The 21,324-nt window shown below is 37.0% G+C and overlaps 1 protein-coding gene across 9 annotated transcripts in view; it reads right to left on the bottom strand.

The window, feature by feature from the left end:
- Window positions 1–21,324, bottom strand: part of COP1 (COP1 E3 ubiquitin ligase) — a 276,120-nt gene that overhangs the window by 205,917 nt on the left and 48,879 nt on the right. For 7 of the 9 annotated variants that reach the window (XM_089910807.1, XM_089910796.1, XM_089910781.1 and 4 more), the window contains exons 4-5: window positions 18,053–18,129; window positions 17,254–17,373 (exon numbers count right to left, since the gene is read on the bottom strand). In XM_089910807.1, coding sequence (XP_089766933.1) covers window positions 17,254–17,373; window positions 18,053–18,129 — 197 coding nt within the window. The remainder of the gene's footprint in view (window positions 1–17,253; window positions 17,374–18,052; window positions 18,130–21,324) is intronic. The other 2 variants (XM_089910777.1, XM_022556528.2) reach the window with 1 other exon arrangement.

Here is a 21,324-nt window from a genome sequence, read left to right as displayed (position 1 = left end):
TAATTAGGACTCTGCCCTTTCAATGCCGAGGGAGTGGGTTCAACCCCTGTTAGGGGAACTAAGATCCCGCAAGCACAGCCAAAATAAATAAATAAAATTACAAAAAGATACCTTTTAGTATTAAAATGTACACAATGAAACAATGAATTTCAGCTACATCTGATAAATATACATAAAAAGAATATCAAAAGCTAAAAGTGGAATAACAATAAGACATGGTTTATGAAAAACTACAATTCTAACTTTCCTATACATATTTTAAAAGAATAAAAAAGTCCAGTGGAGCATTTCTAAAACAAACAAAAATAAGAAAGATTAATAAAACTTACATTTACCTGGCTATGCAACAGAATTATTTGAGGCATTTTTTAAAATAGACACCGGGACGGATTTTATATGATTCTGTTACTCTAGAAAAGATCCCAGGAATCTGTATGTTTATAGATTGATAAGAATACACCAGTCAAAATTTGAAGACTCACTGAGATATTGCACATACTACAAAAAAGCATGGCCACTTCAGCTTGCAAGATCTTAGTTCCCTGACCAGGGACTGAACCCAGGCCCTCGGCAGTGAAAGCACAGAATCCTAACCACTGGACTGTCATAGAATTCCCAACTTCACTTTCAATGAACTGAAACTAGCTCAAGCAACAACTGAGCACCAACTCAGCTAAATTACTGATTAGACCAAAGAGGTGAGTCTCTTATCCTTGCTCCCTGACAAAGGGAAAGGCAAGACCATTCAGAAAGAAAGTATTAACTACTTTAGTCTCTTTACTGCTCTTGAATACAACTTTAAAATTACAAGACAGGGAAAGAAGTAGGAAAAGTCAAGAGAAAAAAACAGGCAAAATGGGACTTCCCTGGTGGCCCAGCGGTTGGGAATCCGCCTGCCAATGCAGGGGACATGGGTTCGAGCCCTAGTCAGGGAAGATCCAACATGCTGCGGAGTGGCTGGGCCCATGTGCCACAACTGCTGAGCCTGTGCTCTGGAGCCCGCGAGCCACAACTACTGAGCCTGCGTGCCACAACTACTGAAGCCCACATGCCTAGAGCCCGTGCTCCACAACAAGAGAAGCCACTGCAATGAGAAGCCCATGCACCACAACCAGGACCCAACACAGCCAAAAATAAATTAATTAATTAAATTAAATTAAAAAAAAAAAAACACAGGCAAAAGAATGAAATTCACAGGTGACCCACTTGCTGGAATGAGCAAAAAAGACTTTAAAATATGTCTCTATATTATTAAAGAATTAAGGGGGGGTTGGTGGGATGAACTGGGAGATTGGGATTGACATATATACACTAATATGTATAAAACAGATAATAAGAGCCTGCTGTATAAAAAAAAGAAAAAAGAATTGAGAAAATGGACAAAATGAGCGAAAAAAAGGAGAATTAGAAAAGAATTGAAAGAACAAAGTGTAAACCTAGAAATGAAGAATAAAAAGTCTGAAATAAAAAAATAAAAATAAAAAAACTATGAATGAAGTTAGGAACAGATGGACAGAGCCGAGGAAAGGAATAATGAATTCAAAGACAGTTCAATATAAATTACTTAATCCAATTCAGAGAGAGAAAAAATAAAAACAGAGCATCAGAAATATGTGGGATAATATGAAACAATAAAGGGCTTCCCTGGTGGCGCAGTGGTTAAGAATCTGCCTGCCAATGCAGGAGACACGGGTTTAAGCCCTGGTCTGGGAAGATCCCACATGCCACAGAGCAACTAAGCCTGTGTGCCACGACTACTGAGCCCGCGTGCCATGACTACTGAAGCCTGTGAGCCTAGAGCCCATGCTCTGCAACAAGAGAAGCCACCACAATGAGGACGCACACCACAATGAAGAGTAGCCCACACTCTCCACGACTAGAGAAGGCCCGCGCGCACCAACGAAGACCCAACGCAGACAAAAATAAATAAAATAAATTATTTTTAAAAAATGAAACAATAAAACATATGACTTGAATCCTAAGGAAAAGGAGAGAGAGCACAGGGTTGAATAAATAATGGTTCACATGTTCAACAAACAGATCCTCCTGTTCTGTGAAACACAAGCAGGATGAATATTTTTTAAATGAAAGCTAGGAATATCACAGTCAAACTGAAAACTAATGTCAAAAAGAACATCTTAAAAGCAGCTAAAAAGGATACACTAGGGGAAGAAGATTAAGAATGACTGAAAATTTCATCAGAAACAAAGGAGCAAATAGAAAATGAAAATATGTCTTTAAAGTGTTAAAAGAAAAAAAAAACTAGACTTCTATACAGAACAAAACTATCATCTATACAAGAAATAGTAAAGAAAATTATACAGACAAAAGGGAAATGACTCAGATGGAACCTCAGATCTACAAGAGAAAATGGAGACATCTCAAAGGGTAAATATTTTGGTTTAAAAGGGTCTTTTCTGTTTCTTTTTTTTGCATCATTTCTTCAAAAGACTATTAACTGTTTAAAGCAAAAATAACTGGTGGGGTTTATAATATAATTTGAATCACAAAAGGCAGGAGCTTGGTAAATTGAAATACTATAAGGTCTTGCACTTTCCATTAAATGGTATATAGTTGACCCTTGAACAACACACGTTTGAACTGCATGGGTCCACTTATACATGGATTTTTTTCGATAAATACAAACTGCAGTACTACACTATCCATAGCTGGTTGAATCCATGGATAATGAACCATGGATATGGAGGGCTGATTATAAAGTTAGATGAGGATTTACAACTTCGCAGGTGTCAGCATGCCTAATAGCTGCATTGTTTAAGGGTCAACTGTATATTCAGTGTTGACTGAATACAATGTCCTTGAAGTGGCATACTATAAACTCAAGGTTGACTGTGCAAAGTAAAAAAGGCATTTTGCAATCTTTAGAGAAACCACTAGAAATACAATAATAAGCAATATGCGAAAAACAAAGATGGTATACTAAAATGAAACCCTGGAAACTCAATGATCTGTAAAGAAAGCAAGAAAGGGGAAAGGGTAAATAAGGAATATATGGAAAAACAGAAAACAAATACCAACATGGTAGACCTCAAGCCTGACCACATTGATAATTATTATATATTACATTTAAATGAACTTAAGTATTTGAATTAATGAGCTTACTAGATTGCATTAAAAACTCAATTACATACAGTTAAGAGACACATTTTTAAAATATAAAAACAACAGAAGAAAAGTAAAAGGGTACAGAAGAATATACCATAGAAACTCTAGTCATAACTAAGCTACTGAGGCTATATTAACATCAGAAAATATAAAAGCAGACTCCAGAACAAAGTATATTTCCAGCAATAAACATATACAATTCATAGTGACAAAGGGGATGATTCATCCAGAAGACATAACAATCCTAAACATGTATGCACCTAATAACGGGCTTCAAAATACATGAAGTAAAAATCATAGAAATCAATGAAAAATAAACAATCAAAAATTGTATTTTTAACATACCCCAATCAATAATTGATGGAGCAAGGAGAAAATAAGTTTTTGAATATTAACAAACTCTACATTTATAAAGCACAGCAAATAACACATTGCTTTTAAATGAAGGTGAACATTTAACAAAACAGACCATATAGTGAGCCATAAAAAAAAAAAAAAAATCACAATAAATTTCAATGGACCAAAAGCAAACAAATTGAAGTTACTGGTTAAAATGCAATGAGAAAGATAGAATTCCTACTTTAATCAACAAAACAGCAGGCGAGTTATATGAATGGATGAATTTCAGACAAAGGACCAGAAATAATACATTATCCCAGGAGCTAGGCAGAAAAACCTTGAAATACACAGGCATCAGGTAGAACACTCAATGAGACTGCCAAAAATCTATTCTAGCTCTACCTAACAAAGCTTAAAAAACAAGCTTCAAGATAATCAAACTGTTTTGAAAATACTTAGCTACATGCCAGAACGACGTTTAGAAATGTGTAAAGGAATACAAAAATAGCAACACTAAACAAGTTAAAATGTACAATTTCTGGCATCCAATCAAAAGATTAATAAGCATGCAAATAAGGAAAATACGAAAAAAAAAAATAAGGAAAATATGGCCCAAAATAAGGTGAAAAAATCCATCAATAAAAACAGATGCAGCAATGACACAAGTAATAAAATAAGCAAATACAGTCATAAAAAAGTTACTATAACTACCTATATGAGTTCTCCAAGTTAAGGAGAGACAACAGATTATAGAAAAAAGTAGTGAACGTGACAACAGAAATAGAAACTATCCAAAATGAACTAGACAGGGGAAAAAGATAAAACATAAATAAGCAGAACTGTTTATGTGTGAGCTGTGGTATAACTTCAACCAACCTAACAGATGTGTAATTGGAGTTCCCAAAGTGGAAAAGGTGACAGAAAAATATTTGAAGAAATAATGACCAAAAATTTTCCAAATCTTATGGAAACTATAATCCTACCAATCCAAGAATCTCAAAGAACCCCAAGAACAAGAAACATGGCGGGGGGGAAACTATACCAAGGTATATCAAAGTCAAAATACTTAAAACCACAAAAAGAACATTTTAAACTGAGAGAAATACATTTCATTCTGAGGATAAAGACTTCTCATCTGAAACAATGCAAGACAATGGACAATGGAGCAACATCTTTAAAATACTGAAAGAAAAAAATTAAATCTAGAATTCTATACTCATTTGGAACTGCCTTTCTGGCATAAAGGGTAAATAAAGGCTTTCTCAGACATAGAAGGTGAAAGATTCATCACCAGCAGATCTACACTAAAGAAATGATAAAAGCTGTCCTTCAGGTGGAAGGAAAATTACAGATGGAATTCAGAAGAATGAATGGGGACTTCCCTGGTGGCAGAGTGGTTAAGAATCCGCCTGCCAATGCAAGGGACACGGGTTCAATCCCTGGTCCAGGAAGATCCCACATGCTGCAGAGCAACTAAGCCCGTGCGCCACAACTACTGAAGACTGCGTGCCTAGAGCCCGTGCTCTGCAACAAGATAAGCTATTGCAACGAGGAGCCCATGCACCACAAAGAAGAGGAGCCCACGCTCATCTCAACTAGAGAAAGCCCACGCGCAACAACGAAGACCCAATGCAGCCCTAAATAAATAAATATATATATATATTTTTAAAAAACAAACACGAAAGAATGAATGAAAGAGTGAATGGAAAACAAGACAATGAAGTATACCAGAAATGATAAATATATGTATATACAGAACTTCTTAAAAATCTCCAAAAAACATAATTTACTGTTTAAACCAAAATTAATAATGATTTATGGGGGGATGGTTATAACATATATAGAAGTAAAACATTTGACAAAAAATAGTACAAAGGCTGAGAGAGAAGAAATGGAAGTATACTGTTGTAAGGTTCTTATAATACTGATGAAGTAGGATAATATTACTCAAAAGTACAATGTAATAGCAATTATATTAAAATCCCAAAAGCAACCAGTAAGAAACCAAACAAAATGTTCTATCTGACAAGCCAACGAGACAAATAAAATGAAATCATGATAAATACTCAATCTAAAATCATATAAATCAGTCTCACAATACAATTCAACTAGAATTCAATTACCAAAATAGCATTTGGCAAAGTAGCAATATCCAAAATACACACACACACACACACACACACACACACACAAACATACTTCTAACAAATCAGTAAGAAAAAAGAAACAATCTATTAGGAAAATGGTTATAGGCTATGAATAGGCAATTCATCAAATAAGAAACCAAGATAAACAAACAAATGAAGAAACTCTCTTCGCTAGTAATCACAGAAATACAAAAAATACAAAATGACAAAACAAAACACACACATACACAAACACAAGCATCTGACAACTATCAGACTGGCAGAAACTAAAAAAAAAAATACCAAGTGTCGATATGGTACAAACCCACAGAAGAGCAATATGGCAATATTTAATATGGTTAAAATGGGCATTCAAACCCTATGAAAAGCAATTCCACTCCTTAAATCACTAAGTATATATATATGAGCACAAGGAGACATGAATAACAATACTAAATGCAGTACTGACACTCACAATTATGAATTCAGAGCAACTTAAATGTCCATCAACAGGGGAATAGAAATGTTCATGCAATGGATTACTATAGATAAGTTAAAATAATCAAACTAGATCTACAATTATCAGCAGGAACCTCAAAAAGTAAACAAAAAGGCATAGGTCAAAAAGATAACTACAGTTTGAAACTCTTTATATAAAATTCTAAATTATACAAACAATATTTTATATTCAGTTGTAGATACAAGTATATGTTTAAAAAAAGCTTATACACGCTTGAGAAGGATCCCTCCCAACTTCATATGGTGGTTACTCTGGGAGAATGGAATGAGATGAGAGGGTTTTAAGTATAAAAAAATATTTAATTCTCAAAAGGCAGACCTAAGACAAATATGGTAAAGTGTTACTATTTATTAAAACTGCAAGATAAGTCAAGAGTCTCATTATTTTCTGTACTTTTCTGTATGTTAGAAATATTCAAGTTAAATAATAATGCAAAGTAAAACAGGAAAACAATAATGAAAAATGCTATAATACCTATGACAGGAAGTTTGCTTCTGAACTGGCTCCCTCATCAAAAAATAACAGAAAAGATCTGAGTTCTAAAACTAAGATACCTGTACTTCCTCAATTCTAAGACAGAGACAAAAAAAGCATGCAAAGATTAATGTTGACACGTCAAAGGGGGAATAAGGTTAACAGCTCTCACATTCAGTATGTAAACTTACCTATCTTCAGTAAATAGCCCATACACACCCTTAAGTGAGACTGTGGTGCAATAGTCCAGAAAGTCTCTCTTTAACCACCACCACGGAACAAAAATTCTACTGTTCTCTTAAAGGTAGAAAAGGGAGAATCATTTGCTATGAGTTGTACAGGCAGGGATCAGAGAATCCAACTGCTTCCTAATCAGATCCTCAACAAATCATCCTGTTTTCAGCCTTTGCTGTATGAGCTATCTCATGCTACCAATTCCAAGGCCTTTGCTTAACAATATAAAAAGGGTTCGTTCCTAGCTCTTCCTCACTGCTGGCTCAGCTTTCTCAGATGTCTTAATCTATTACTTTTTCCATTGCTGCCATTGTCTCTTCTCCCATTCTTTGGCCTTTTAAAACTACCTTTACTGTCATTTTATTTTCTTTTTAACATCTTTATTGGAGTATAACTGCTTTACAATTGTGTGTTAGTTTCTGCTTTATAACAAAGTAAATCAGTTATACATATACATATATCACCATACCTCTTCCCTCTTGCATCTCCCTCTCTCCCACCTTCCCTATCCCACCCCTCTAGGTGGCCACAAGTCACCGAGCTGATCTCCCTGTGCTATGCAGCTACATCCGACTAGCTATCGGTTTTACATTTGGTAGTGTATATATGTCCATGCCACTCTCTCATTTTGTCCCAGGTTACCCTTCCCCCTCCCTGTGTCCTCAAGTCCATTCTCTAGTACATCTGCATCTTTATTCCAGTGTTGCCCCTAGGTTCTTCATGACCTTTTTTTTTTTTTTTTTTTTTAGATTCCATATATATATCTGTTAGCATACAGTATTGGTTTTTCTCCTTCTGACTTACTTCATCCTGTATGACAGACTCCAGGTCCATCCACCTCACTACAAATAACTCAATTTCGTTTCTTTTTATGGCTGAGTAATATTCCATTGTATATATGTGCCACATCTTCTTCATCCATTCATCTGTCGATAGACACTTAGGTTGCTTCCATATGCTGGATATTCTAAATAGAGCTGCAATGAACATTGTGGTACATGACTCTTTTTTGAATTATGGTTTTTTCAGGGTATATACCCAGAAGTGTGATTGCTGGGTAATACGGTAGTTCTATTTTTACTTTTTTAAGGAACCTCCATACGGTTCTCCATACTGGCTGTATCAATTTACATTCCCACCAACAGTGCAAGAGGGTTCCCCTTTCTCTACACCCTCTCCAGCATTTGTTGTTTGTACATTTTTTTGATGATGGCCATTCTGACCAGTGTGAGATGATATCTCATTGTAGTTTTGATTTGCATTTCTCTAATGATTAATGATGTTGAGCTTCTTTCACGTGTTTGTTGGCAATCTGTACATCTTCTTTGGACAAATGTCTATTAACATCTGCTGCCCATTTTTGGATTCGGTTGTTTGTTTTTTTGATATTGAGCTGCATGAGCTGCTTTTAAATTTTGGAGATTAATCCTTTGTCAGCTGCTTCATTTACAAATATATTCTCCCATTCTGAGGGTTGTCTTTTCACCTCGTTTATGGTTTCCTTTGTTGTGCAAAAGCTTTTAAGTTTCATTAGGTCCCATTTGTTTATTTTTGTTTTTATCTCCATTTCTCTAAGAGGTGGGTCAAAAAGGATCTTGCTGTGATGTATGTCATAGAGTGTTCTGCCTATGTTTTCCTCTAGGAGTTTGATAGTGTCTCTCTGGCCATACATTTAGATCTTTAATTCATTTTGAGTTTACTTTTGTGTATGGTTTTAGGCAGTGTTCTAATTTCATTCTTTTACATGTAGCTGCCCAGTTTTCCCAGCACCACTTATTGAAGAGGCTGTCTTTTGTCCATTGTATATTCCTGCCTCCTTTATCAAAGATAAGGTGACCATATGTGCATGGGTTTATCTCTGGGCTCTCTATCCTGTTCTATTGATCTATATTTCTGTTTTTGTGCCAGTACCATACTGTCTTGATTACTGTAGCTTTGAGGTATAGTCTGAAGTCCAGGAGCCTGATTCTTCCAGCTCCGTTTTTCTTTCTAAAGATTGCTTTGGCAATTCGGGGTCTTTTGTGTTTCCATACAAATTGTGAAATTTTTTGCTCTAGTTCTGTGAAAAATGCCATTGGTAATTTGATAGGGATTGCACTGAAGGTGTAGATTCCTTTTGGTAGTATAGTCATTTTCACAATGTTGATTCTTCCAGTCCACAAACATGGTATACCTCGCCACCTATTTGTATCATCTTTAATTTCTTTCATCAGTGTCTTATAATTTTCTGCATACAGGTCTTTTGTCTCCTTCGGTAGGTTTATTCCTAGGTATTTTATTCTTTTTGTTGCAACGGTAAATGGGAGTGTTTTCTTAATTTCACTTTCAGATTTTTCATCATTACTGCATAGGAATGCAAGAGATTTCTGTGCATTAATTTTGTATCCTCTTACTTTACCAAATTCATTGATTAGCTCCAGTAGTTTTCTGGTAGCATCTTTAGGATTCTCTATGTATAGTATCATGTCATCTGCACACAGAGACAGCTTTACTTCTTCTTTTCCGATTTAGACTCCTTTTATTTCTTTTTCTTCACTGATTGCTGTGGCTAAGACTTCCAAAACTATGTTGAATAACAGTGGTGAGAGTGGGCAACCTTGTCTTATGCCTGATCTTAGTAGAAACGGTTTCAGTTTTTCACCATTGAGGACGATGTTGACTGTGGGATTGTCATATATGGCCTTTATTATGTTGAGGTAAGTCCTCTCTATGCCCACTTTCCGGAAGGTTTTTATCATAAACGGGTGTTGAATTCTGTCAAAACCTTTCTCTGCATCTACTGAGATGATCATATGATTTTTCTCCTTCAATTTGTTAATATGGTGTATCACATTGAGTAATTTGCGTATATTGAAGAATCCTGGCATTCCTGGGATAAACCCCACTTGATCATGGTGTATGATCCTTTTAATGTGTTGTTGGATTCTGTTTGCTAGTATTTTCTTGAGGATTTTGCATCTATGTTCAACAGTGATACTGGCCTGTAGTTTTCTTTGTTTGTGACATCTGTGTCTGGTTTTCGTGTCAGAGTGATGGTGGCCTTGTAGAATGAGTTTGAGAGTGTTTCTCCCTCTGCTATATTTTGGAAGAATTTGAGAAGTATAAGTGTTAGCTTTTCTCTAAATGTTTGATAGAATTCGCCTGTGAAGCCATCTGGTCCTGGGCTTTTGTTTGTTGGAAGATTTTTAATCACAGTTTCAATTTCCGTGCTTATGACTGGTCTGCTCATATTTTCTATTTCTTCCTGGTTCATTCTCAGAAGGTTGTGCATTTCTAAGGATTTGTCCATTTCTTCCAGGTTGTCCATTTTATTGGCATACAGCTGCTTGTAGTAATCTCTCATGATCCTTTGTATTCCTGCAGTGTCAGTTGTTAACTTCTCCATTTTCATTTGTAATTCTATTGATTTGAGTCTTCTCCCTTTTTTTCTTGATGAGTCTGGCTAATGGTTTATCAATTTTGTTTATCTTCTCAAAGAACCAGCTTTTAGTTTTATTGATCTTTGCCATCGTTTCCTTCATTTCTTTTTCATTTATTTCTAATCTGATCTTTATGATTTATTTCCCTCTGCTAACATTGGGGCTTTTTTTGTTCTTCTTTCTCTAATTTCTTTAGCTATAAGGTTAGGTTGTTTATTTGAGATGTTTCTTGTTTCTTAAGGTAGGATTGTATTGCTATAAACTTCCCTCTTAGAACTGCTTTTGCTGCATCCCATAGGTTTTGAGTCACTGTGATTTCATTGTCATTTGTTTCTAGGTACTTTTGATTTCCTCTTTGATTTATTCAGTGATCTCTTCATTATTAAGTAGTGTATTGCTTAGCCTCCATGTGTTTGCACTTTTTACAGATTTTTTCCTGTAACTGATATCCAGTCTCATAGCATTGCGGTCAGAAAAGATACTGGATACAACTTCAATTTTCTTACATTTACCAAGGCTTGATTTGTGACCCAAGATATTATCTATCCTGGAGAATTTTCCATGAGCACTTGAGAAGAAAGTGTATTCTGTTGCTTTTGGATGGAATGTCCTATAAATTTCAATTAAGTCCATCTTGTTTAATGTATCATTTAAAGATTATGTTTCCTTGTTTATTTTCATTTTGGACGATCTGTCCATTGATGAAAGTGGGGTGTTAAAGTCCCCTACTATGATTGTGTTACTGTTGATGTCCCCTTTTATGGCTGTTAATATTTGCCTTATGTATTGAGGTGCTCCTATGTTGGGTGCATAAATATTTACAATTGTTATATCTTCTTCTTGGATTGATCCCTTGATTATTATGTAGTATCCTTCTTTGGCTCTTATAATAGTCTTTGTTTTAAAGTCTATTTTGTCTGATATGAGGATTGCTAATCCAGCTTTCTTTTGATTTCCATTTGCATGGAATATCTTTTTCCATCCCCTCACTTTCAGTCTGTATGTGTCCCTAGGTCTGAAGTGGGTCTCTGGTAGACAGCATATATATGGGTCTTTTTTTTTGTATCCATTTAGCCAGTCTATGTTTTTTGGTTGGATCATTTAATCCATCTACATTTAAGGTAATTATCAATATATATGCTTCTATTACCATTTTCTTAATTGTTTTGGGTTTGTTATTGTACATCTTTTCCTTCTCTTGTGTTTCTTGCCTAGAGAAGTTCCTTTAGCATTTGTTTTAAAGCTGGTTTGGTGGTACTGAATTTTCTTACCTTTTGCTTGTCTGTAAAGGTTTTAATTTCTCCATCAAATCTGAATGAGATCCTTGCTGGGTAGAGAAATCTTGGTTGTAGGTTTTTCTCTTTCATCACTTTAAAATGTCCTGCCACTCCCTTCTGGCTTGCAGAGGGTCTGCTGAAACAGCAGCTGTTAACCTTATGAAGATTGCCTTGTATGTTGTTTGTTGTTTTTCCCTTGCTGCTTTTAATATTTTTTCTTTGTATTTAATTTTTTATAGTTTGATTAATGTGTCTTGGCCTGTTTCTCCTTGGAATTATCCTGTATGGGACTCTCTGTGCTTCCTGGACTTGATTAACTATTTCCTTTCCCATATTAGGGAAGTTTTCAACTACAATCTCTTCAAATATTTTCTCAGTCCCTTTCTTTTTCTCTTCTTCTTCTGGGACCCCTATAATTCGATTGTTGGTGCATTTAATGTTCTCCCAGAGGTCTGTGAGACTGTCCTCAATTCTTTTCATTCTTTTTTCTTTATTCAGCTCTGTAGTAGTTATTTTCACTACTTTATCTTCCAGGTCACTTATCCGTTCTTCTGCCTCAGTTATTCTGCCATTGATTCCTTCTAGAGTATTTTTAATTTCATTTATTGTGTTCTTCATCACTGTTTGTTTGCTCTTTAGTTCTTCTAGGTCCTTGTTAAACGTTTCTTGTATTTCCTCCATTCTATTTCCACGATTTTGGATCATCTTTACTACCATTATTCTGAATTCTTTTTCAGGTAGACTGCTTATTTCCTCTTCATTTGTTAGGTCTGGTGGGTTTTTACCTTGCTCCTTCATCTGCTGTGTGTTTCTCTGTCTTCTCATTTTGCTTAACTTACTGTGTTTGGAGTCTCCTTTTCGCAGGCTGCAGGTTCGTAGTTCCCATTGTTTTTGGTGTCCTCCTCCAGTGGCTAAGGTTGGTTCAGTGGGTTGTGCTTCCTGGAAGAAGAGACTAGTGCCTGTGTTCTGGTGGATGAGGTTGCATCTTCTCTTTCTGGTGGGCAGGTCCACATCTGGTGGTGTGTTTTGGGGTGTCTGTGACCTTATGATTTTAGGCAGCCTCTCTGTTAATGGGTGGGGCTGTGTTCCTGTCTTGCTAGTTTTTTGGCATAGGGTGTCCAGCACTGTAGCTTACTGGTCGTTGAGTGGAGCTAGGTCTTGCCGTTGAGATTGAGATCTCTGGGAGATTTTCACCGTTTGATATTACGTGGAGCTGGGAGGTCTCTGGTGGACCAATGTGTTGAACTTGGCTCTCCCACCTCAGAGGCACATCCCTGACGCCTGGCTGGAGCACCAAGATCCTGACATCCACATGGCTCAGATTAAAAGGGAGAAAAAAAGAAAGATGATAAAATGAAATGAAATAAAATAAAATAAATTTATTAAAATAAAAAATAATTATCAAAAAAGATTTAAAAAGTAATAAAAAAAAGAAAGAAGGGAGCAACCAAACCAAAAAACAAATCCACCAATGATAACAAGTGCTAAAAACTATACTTAAAAAAAAAAGGGACAGACAGAACCCTAGAACAAATGGTAAAAAGAAAGCTATACAGACAAAATCACACACAGAAGCATATGCATACACACTCACACATACACACACAAAAATATATATATATATGTATATATAAATGTATATACATATATATATATATTGCTGCTCCCAAAGTCCACCTCCTCTATTTGGGATGATTTGTTGTCTATTCAGGTATTCCACAGATGCAGGGTACATGAAGTTGATTGTGGAGATTTAATCCGTTGCTCCTGAGGCTGCTGTGAGAAATTTCCCTTTCTCTTCTTTGTTCGCACGGCTCCTGTGGTTCAGCTTTGGATTTGGCCCCGCCTCTGCGTGTAGGTCGCCTGAGGGTGCCTGTTCCCCGCTCAGACAGGACAGGGTTAAAGGAGCAGCTGATTCGGGGTCTCTGGCTCACTCAGGCTGGGGGGAGGGAGGCGTATGGAATGTGGGGCAAGCCTGCGGCGGCAGAGGCCAACATGACGTTGCACCAGCCTGAGACGTACCGTGTGTTCTCCCAGGGAAGCTGTCCCTTGATCACAGGACCCTGGCAGTGGCTTGCTGCACAGGTGTGCTTGCACACAGGCTTCTTGGGGGCTGCAGCAGCAGCCTTAGCATCTCATCCCCGTCTCTGGGTTCCGCACTTTCAGCCACGGCTCGCGCCCGTCTCTGGAGCTCCTTTAAGCGGCGCTCTTAATTCCCTCTCCTCGTGTACCAGGAAACCAAGAGGGAAGAAAAAGTCTCTTGCCTCTTAGGCAGGTCCAGACCTTTTCCAGGACTCCCTCCCGGGTAGCCATGGCACACTAGCCCCCTTCAGGCTGTGTTCACACAGCCAACCCCAGTCCTCTCCCTGGGATCCGACCGAAGCCGGAGCCTCAGCTCTCAACTCCCACCCATCCCGGGCTGAGCAGACAAGCTTCTTGGGCTGGTGAGTGCTGGCTGGCACCGATCCTCTGTGCGGGAATCTCTCCGCTTTTCCCTCTGCACCCCTGTTGCTGTGCTCTCCTCCGTGGCTCCGAAGCTTCCCCCCTCCGCCACCCACAGTCTCCGCCCACGAAGGGGCTTCTAGTGTGTGGAAACCTTTCCTCCTTCACAGCTCCCTCCCGCTGTGCAGGTCCCATCCCTATTCTTTTGTCTCTGTTTCTTCTTTTTTCTTTTGCCCTACCCAGGTACGTGGGGGAGTTTCTTGCCTTTTGGGAGGTCTGAGGTCTTCTGCCAGCATTCAGTAGGTGTTCTGTAGGAGTTGTTCCACATGTAGATGTATTTCTGATGTATCTGTGGGGAAGAACGTGATCTCCACGCCTTATTCTTCCACCATCTTGAAGTTCCTCTCTACTGTCATTTTAATAGCATTAAGGGAGCAAGACTGTTTGTTCAGTCTATCATAGAGAAGTATTTTTATATCACTTATCACTATGTGAAAATATTTACTTTAGTTTATCTCCTCAGCTACTCCACCCTATCCCCTCCAACACACACACACGCACACACACACACACACACACATACATGACATAGCAGAATCCTGTCTTTTCCACTACCCTTGACACAACATCTAGCACACAGTAGATGCTAATAGAAAACTATGTTTGAAATCATAGGAGAGTCTTGGCAACAATTTTTGGGATATGACACCTAAAGCAAAAGCAAAAAAATCAAAAATAAACAAGTATGACTATATCAAACATACAAGCTTCTGCACAACCAAGGAAATGATCAACAAAGTGAAAATGCGACCAATGCAATGGGAGAAAATATTTGCAGATCATATATCTGATAAGAGGTTAATATCCAAAATACTGTATATAAAGAATTCATATAATTCAATAGCAAAAAACCCCCCAAATAATCCAATTTAAAAATGGGCAAAGGATTTTCCAAATAAGACATTCAAATGATCAACAGGTACATGAAAAGGTGTTCAACCTCACAAATCATTAGGGAAACAGAAATCAAGACCACAAGGAGGGGGATTCCCTGGCGGCGCAGTGGTTGAGAGTCCGCCTGCCGATGCAGGGGACACGGGTTCGTGCCCCGGTCCGGGAAGATCCCACATGCCACGGAGCAGCTGGGCCCGTGAGCTATGGCCACTGAGCCTGCATGTCCGGAGCCTGTGCTCTGCCACGGGAGAGGCCACAACAGTGAGAGGCCCGCATACTGCGAAAAAAAAAAAACCCACAAGGAGACATCACGTCACACAGGTCACAATGGCCACCATCCAAAAGACAAGAAAGAACAAATGCTGGTGAGGATGTGGAGGAAAGGAAACCCTTGTGCACTGCTGGTGGGAATGTAAATTGGTATAGCCACTATGGAAAACAGTATGGAGGTTCCTAAAAAAATTAAACATAAAACTACCATATGATCCATCAATCCCATTTCTGGGTATATATCCAAAGGAAATTAAATTGCTATGTCAGAGCATATCTGCACCCTCATGTTCATGCAGCATTATTTACAATTTCCAAGATATGTTAATAACCTAAGTGTCCATCAATGCATGATTGGATAAAGATGTGGTATATATACAATGGAATACTATACAGCCATAAAAAAGAAGGAAATTCTGCCACTTGTGACAACATGGATGGACTTTATGAGCAGTATAAATGAAATAAGTCAGAAAGAGAGACAAGCACTACATGATCTCACTTACATGTGGAAGCTTAAAAGAAGAAAACAAAAAAACTAAAAACACCAAGTTCACAGAAAAAGATCAGATTTGTGGTTACTAGAAGCAGGGGATGGGGGAATTGAATGAAGGTCAAGAAGCACAAACTTCCAGTTTTAAGATAAATAAGTACTGAGGATATGACATACAACATGATGACTATAGTTAACACTGCTGGAAAGTATATTTGAAAGTTGCTAAGAGAGTAAATCCTAAAAGTTCTCATCACAAGGAAAAAACTTTTTCTTCCTCTTTTTTCTTGTATCTATATGAGATGATATATGTTAAGTAAATTTACTGTGGTAATCTTTCACAATATATGCATCAAGTCATTATGCTGTATACCTTAAACTTACACAGTGCTATACATCAATTACATCTCAACAAAACTGAAAGAAAAAAATAAATTAAAGTCCCCCCCATCCCCCCACCAAAAACACAGGAGAAATTCCCACCACAAAAAAGACACAGCATGGTAGACTCATTTTGGTCAGCTCAACCTCACCTACTCCTTTCTCCTACTAAGAGATTCTCATTCTATTAAGTGGTATCCAGATCCAGGCTATGTTAATCAGAATCTATCCACAGAATTTTTTAAAATCAAGCTACAAAGCTCTTTTTCTTCTTTGATCAAAAAAACATAAATGTAAATGAGGAAGTACAGGTGACCACATTATCCGCCACATAATAAAAAATCCGAGAAAAGAAAATCAGACCTGTCCTAAAGAAACAGTCATGAAAAGTAAAAAAGAAAAACTCCCAACAACATTCAAGTATCTGATTTCATTTGCATATAGTCTCCAGAGAAGTGATGGTTCCAATCTTCCCAACATTTGGTTGTTAAGCTCCTCCTTTTTATGTGTGTAAGCTACTCAGTCCCTTATTCTGTCAATTTATACCCCCTTTATGTTTAAGCTAGGTCAGGGTGGGTATTTGCTTGTGCTAAGGTATATATTCTTTATAATGAAGCATACTCAATTCCTAACGAACACATGCAAATTCCCATTTTATATTGTTTACATTTATTTACCAGAAATAAATGCAATTTTTCATTTATTTAGATTCCATTACATGAAACAGGATATAATTTCTTTCCAGTTCCCATCTTTCTAAATACCCTTAGTTAAGCCACAGACTGCTGCTACTGCCAATCAACACCTGCTGGAAGGATTTTATGTAGATAGAAATAATCCCTGTTTTCTCCTCCAAATCCCATATGTGAAGAGGGGAAGATTCACTAGAAGAAAAAATAACCAATGTAATTGTTCCCTTTTAAAATGAAACTGTACTTTCTCATGATCTTAACATTCAGCTTTTGTTAATACAAACTGGCCACTGCCAGTAAGTTGTATTATAAGGAATTTGTTCTTTCTTTGAATTGAAACAGGGGAACCTGTTAGAAGTGGTAGCTTGCATATGTTTCTTATTGAATAAAACTGGATGGACTGAGTAATCCTACCCTATTATTTTTAAACATTTCTAGATCTTTTTCAATGCAACTGACAGAGCACCATTTAAAACAAAACTTTTTTAAGTTCAGGGGCCACTTACTGCTTCCAGTTGTTTCTTCTTCTGCACTAGTAACTCCAACATGAGGTTGACATTGGCCAAATCAAGATTATCTTGGTCAGTTCCCAACAAATCCTGAAATATTTGCCACCTGTGGCCATTCTAAAAACAAAGAAAAGAAGAAACACAACAACCTCCTAAGACAATTGTTTTAGAGAGTCAAAATTAATGTTTGCTACTTCCTAATATGCTTATTAGATAACATATCAAAAATAAACTATGACATTCCAACCTATTCCTTCCCCAGCTAGTGGCTCCCCAATGCCTTCTAATTATAATTTAATCACTATTTCTCCCCTAAATAAATTTAAACAATGGATATGAAAGGCATATTTAAGACATGTTAAGTCAGCATCTCTAAAGGTATAATTCTCTTCAAAATAAGTGCCAGGATTTTAATTACTTGTCTAACCATATTTGCAACTTTGTATTTGGTAAGGTATTAATTTAAGCTCATTTGCTTCAATAATTTGGGCTAATCCTCTTAAACTGAGAGTCTTTTTTTTCAAATTACCACCCATAGTTTCACCCTGCCATACAATTCTTCAAATGTAATGTATTACAAGCCAACTCTGACTCTAAGTAATCTCACCAGACCTTTCAAAAGATAAGAGTAAATTTTAGACAATGCAGGTAAGAAGTTCTTTATTGAATAGAATAATCTTAAATCTCCTTTAAGAAAAATCAATAATATGCTAAGCTTTAATACCTAATTAATATTAAGCCAATAAAAACAGCAAATTGAGATTTATTAAAAATAGTAATAAGAGTTGAAACATACGGTGCTACTCACTGAGTGGTCCAATTTGAACCTCTTTTCCTCAAATCTTTGCTTCTGTTTGAGAATGAGCTCATTCACTGAAAACAGAAACAAAACAAAAAGCACACAAAATCTATATTTTTATTAAATGTATCGTCCAATTGCTCTGTTTAGATGGATTCTATTTAACTTTAAAAAGTCCCAAACCTTAAAAAATGCTAAGCAGAAAATGCTAAGTTTTTATTTTATTTCAAATTAGAAACAGTTTTGCCGCAGTTACTACTACTACAACTACTATTATTACCACTACTATTACTACGAGAGGAGAATTCTTCAGAATATGTACTTTCTCTTACATGTCTCAATGATGACACTATCAGCACTTGGAGAAAGACAAGTCTTCACTGTATGAGATCGTCCCATGCTCTACAGGGTAACTGGCCGATTCTATGAGGTAGGCACTAAAGATTTTTATTTGTTGTTCTTTTTGTTTGTGACTTTTCCATAAATATCATGGCAAACACTGTCAGTTACCTATTCATAAACCATTCTAACCTTTTTTAAAAATAAAAATAGGATTTTTTCCCAAATGTCAGAATGCCAACTGTCACATACTTTCAGAGAGGCTAGATCCTTCACTGGCCCCATGGTATGAATCTTGACTAACCTAAGCCAATCTAGTCATACACTCTTGCCAGCAATTGATGGAGGGTTAACTATGTGACCTAATTTTGACCAACGAAGGGTATGCTGTCTTTCAGAAGAGAAGGATAGAAGAAAACAAGTTCTTTTTCTCCCTTCATTAAGGGATGATATCTGGAACTGCTTAAAGCCATCTTGCAATCTTGAGGGGAGCTAGCCAAAGAACCAACACATCTGCTGGAGACAGAAGGCCAGAAAGATGGAAAGAACTTGATAATATCACTGAGATACCAACGTAACTAATTCTTTTTGTATAAATCAATACATTTTCCTTAATGTTCAAGCCACTTTTAATTGGATTCTTTTGTTTTTAAACACCCAATTGATAAAAAAAAAAAAACTGATAAAGAAAAGGACAACTAGCACTAAGCTTGTTACCTTATTAGCCTTTAATTTATAGACATTATCCTATGGGTTATTCTTCACATTTTAGAGATGAGGGAATATTAGAAAGAGCATAAGGAAGTTACTCATGGTGACATACAATTCAAGACAGAGCTGGGAAACAAACCCAACTATCTAATACTTCCCACTATACCACAATCTACTACAAATACTTTCGAACAAATCAGAGAGGTTCCAGGGCCACACTAGGAGCCAAGCTTTAAGTAAGACTCAACCTAAGTAAGACTTAATCCAAGACTCAAGCAACTCAGAGTAGGAAGAGAAATATATGTGATGCAGCAGTTATAATATGATAATCAGTACTATCATTGAAATAGATTTTAAAAGAACAAAGGACAAGGATCAATTAAAATATTAACAAGCAGGCTTCACACAGAAGGTGACATTAGAACTGGGCCATACCAGGCACACAGGGACTTACTAAACAGGAAGAAAAGTGGAAAAGAACTCACATTAAGGGTGTGTGTGGGGAATTCCCTGGCGGTCCAGTGGTTAAGACTCAGCGTTTTCACTGCCATGGGCCTGGGTTCAATCCCTGGTCAGCGAACTAAGATTCCACGGCCAAAAAAAATGGTGTGTGCGTGGAGGGGGTAAAGTCATAAAATAGCAGGATATAAGATGATTTAAAATCAATATAGCTGAAACACAGGATCAGAGTGATTTTGTCAATGATTAACAGGGGCTAAGAACTAAGGCTGGAACTGTAGACAGATCAGAGCCTGATTCTGAGGAGCCCGTTATCTCACAAGCAGTTATTATTATAATCCAGGGAAGATAAAGGAGAGAACTTGAAATAACGTAGTGGGAATAAAGAGGAGTATGTGAATAAGAATTTAATGTTTCAGTTACAGAATTAGCTATTTAAATAAAAACTGTAACTTAAATAATTGTAATACTTAAATATGTACACCACATTGGATTTTACCAAGAAATCTCATATACCACTGAACGTGAATATTCTATATCCATAATTATAATTCTCTGGATCCTTATAATAGCCATAGTACTAAGAACAAACAATGCCTTTCTACTGCTAAAGCTTTCATTCTAGCAATTGTCTTTTCAGAGGCAGGATAGTATAGTAAAAGCACATACTCAAGCCAGACTGCTTAGGACCAAATCCCAATTCCGCCACTTACTGGCTGTAGAACTTTACACAAGTTACTTGACTTCTCTGTGCTTTAGTTTCCTCGCTGGAGGAATGAGGATGACAACAATTACCTATGTCATAGGACTGAGAATTAAATGAGTTAACACACATAAAGCACCTGGGAAAGCACTTGGCAGTAGTAAAGACGTTATGTGAGCTGCCTACATTTTTTTAAACAAGGATTTTAAATTTTGCGTGTACGTTACCTTTTACAATAAAGAATAAGAGGGTCATTCATTAGAGAGATAAAAATATTCAATTTACAAATTTTATACACAGAGAACACTAGAAAAGAGATTGCTGGGGGGTGGGGGGCGGGGGTTGGTAGCTGGAGAGAGATCATGCATCATGGAGGGACTGTGAGAGCTAAGCCCTGGCAAGAGTGTAGGAGAGCAACTGCAGAGGTGGGAGGAGAGACACCCCCTCACCCCACATGAGCCTTCCAGGATCAGAAGAGAGAAAGAGAGCTCTCAAGACCAAGGGGATAGAAAGGTGAAGAGAGTGAGCCTTTTTTTGGGGGGGGTGGGTAGAGGAAGAAGAAAAACGAGGGACTGTACTGTAGTGCTTAGGGCATGAAAGGAAAAATCAAAATATCTGTCTTGACAAAAAAGCGCATGACTCTAATGACCAGAAAAACCTAATCCTACTTGAGTGTTTAGCTTCCAATTCTTTGCTTTCATTAGAAGTGAAGAAAGGAGTGGACTTGTTAACTAATAGGGTGTTAAAAAAATTTTTTTGACTAAGTAAGTGCTTTTATTGAAGCACATAATTCAGAAGGAGATCAAAGAACTAAGTGATGCAGCAGGAACAAAGTTCCTTCAATCCCCATCAAACTATTTATGTAAGCAAAGTTTCTCATGACTTACCCTTTCAAAAATAAAAAGGAAAAATCTTAAACTTACACAATATTATATGTCAGTTATATCTCAATTTTTTAAAAAGCTGTGATGATCCTAAATAAATAAATAAAAAGAATACAAATGAAACTGAGTCCTTGTCCTAGTAATAACCATAAATGGCAATGGAACTAATTGAG

The sequence above is a fragment of the Delphinapterus leucas genome, chromosome 1, assembly GCF_059928025.1.
Source record: "Delphinapterus leucas isolate spDelLeu-1000000601 "Yukka" chromosome 1, BTC_Dleu_Yukka2, whole genome shotgun sequence".
NCBI lineage: Eukaryota > Metazoa > Chordata > Mammalia > Artiodactyla > Monodontidae > Delphinapterus > Delphinapterus leucas.
The sequence above is the reverse complement of the archived record's forward strand: the minus strand, read 5'-3'. Positions and strand labels throughout refer to the sequence as shown.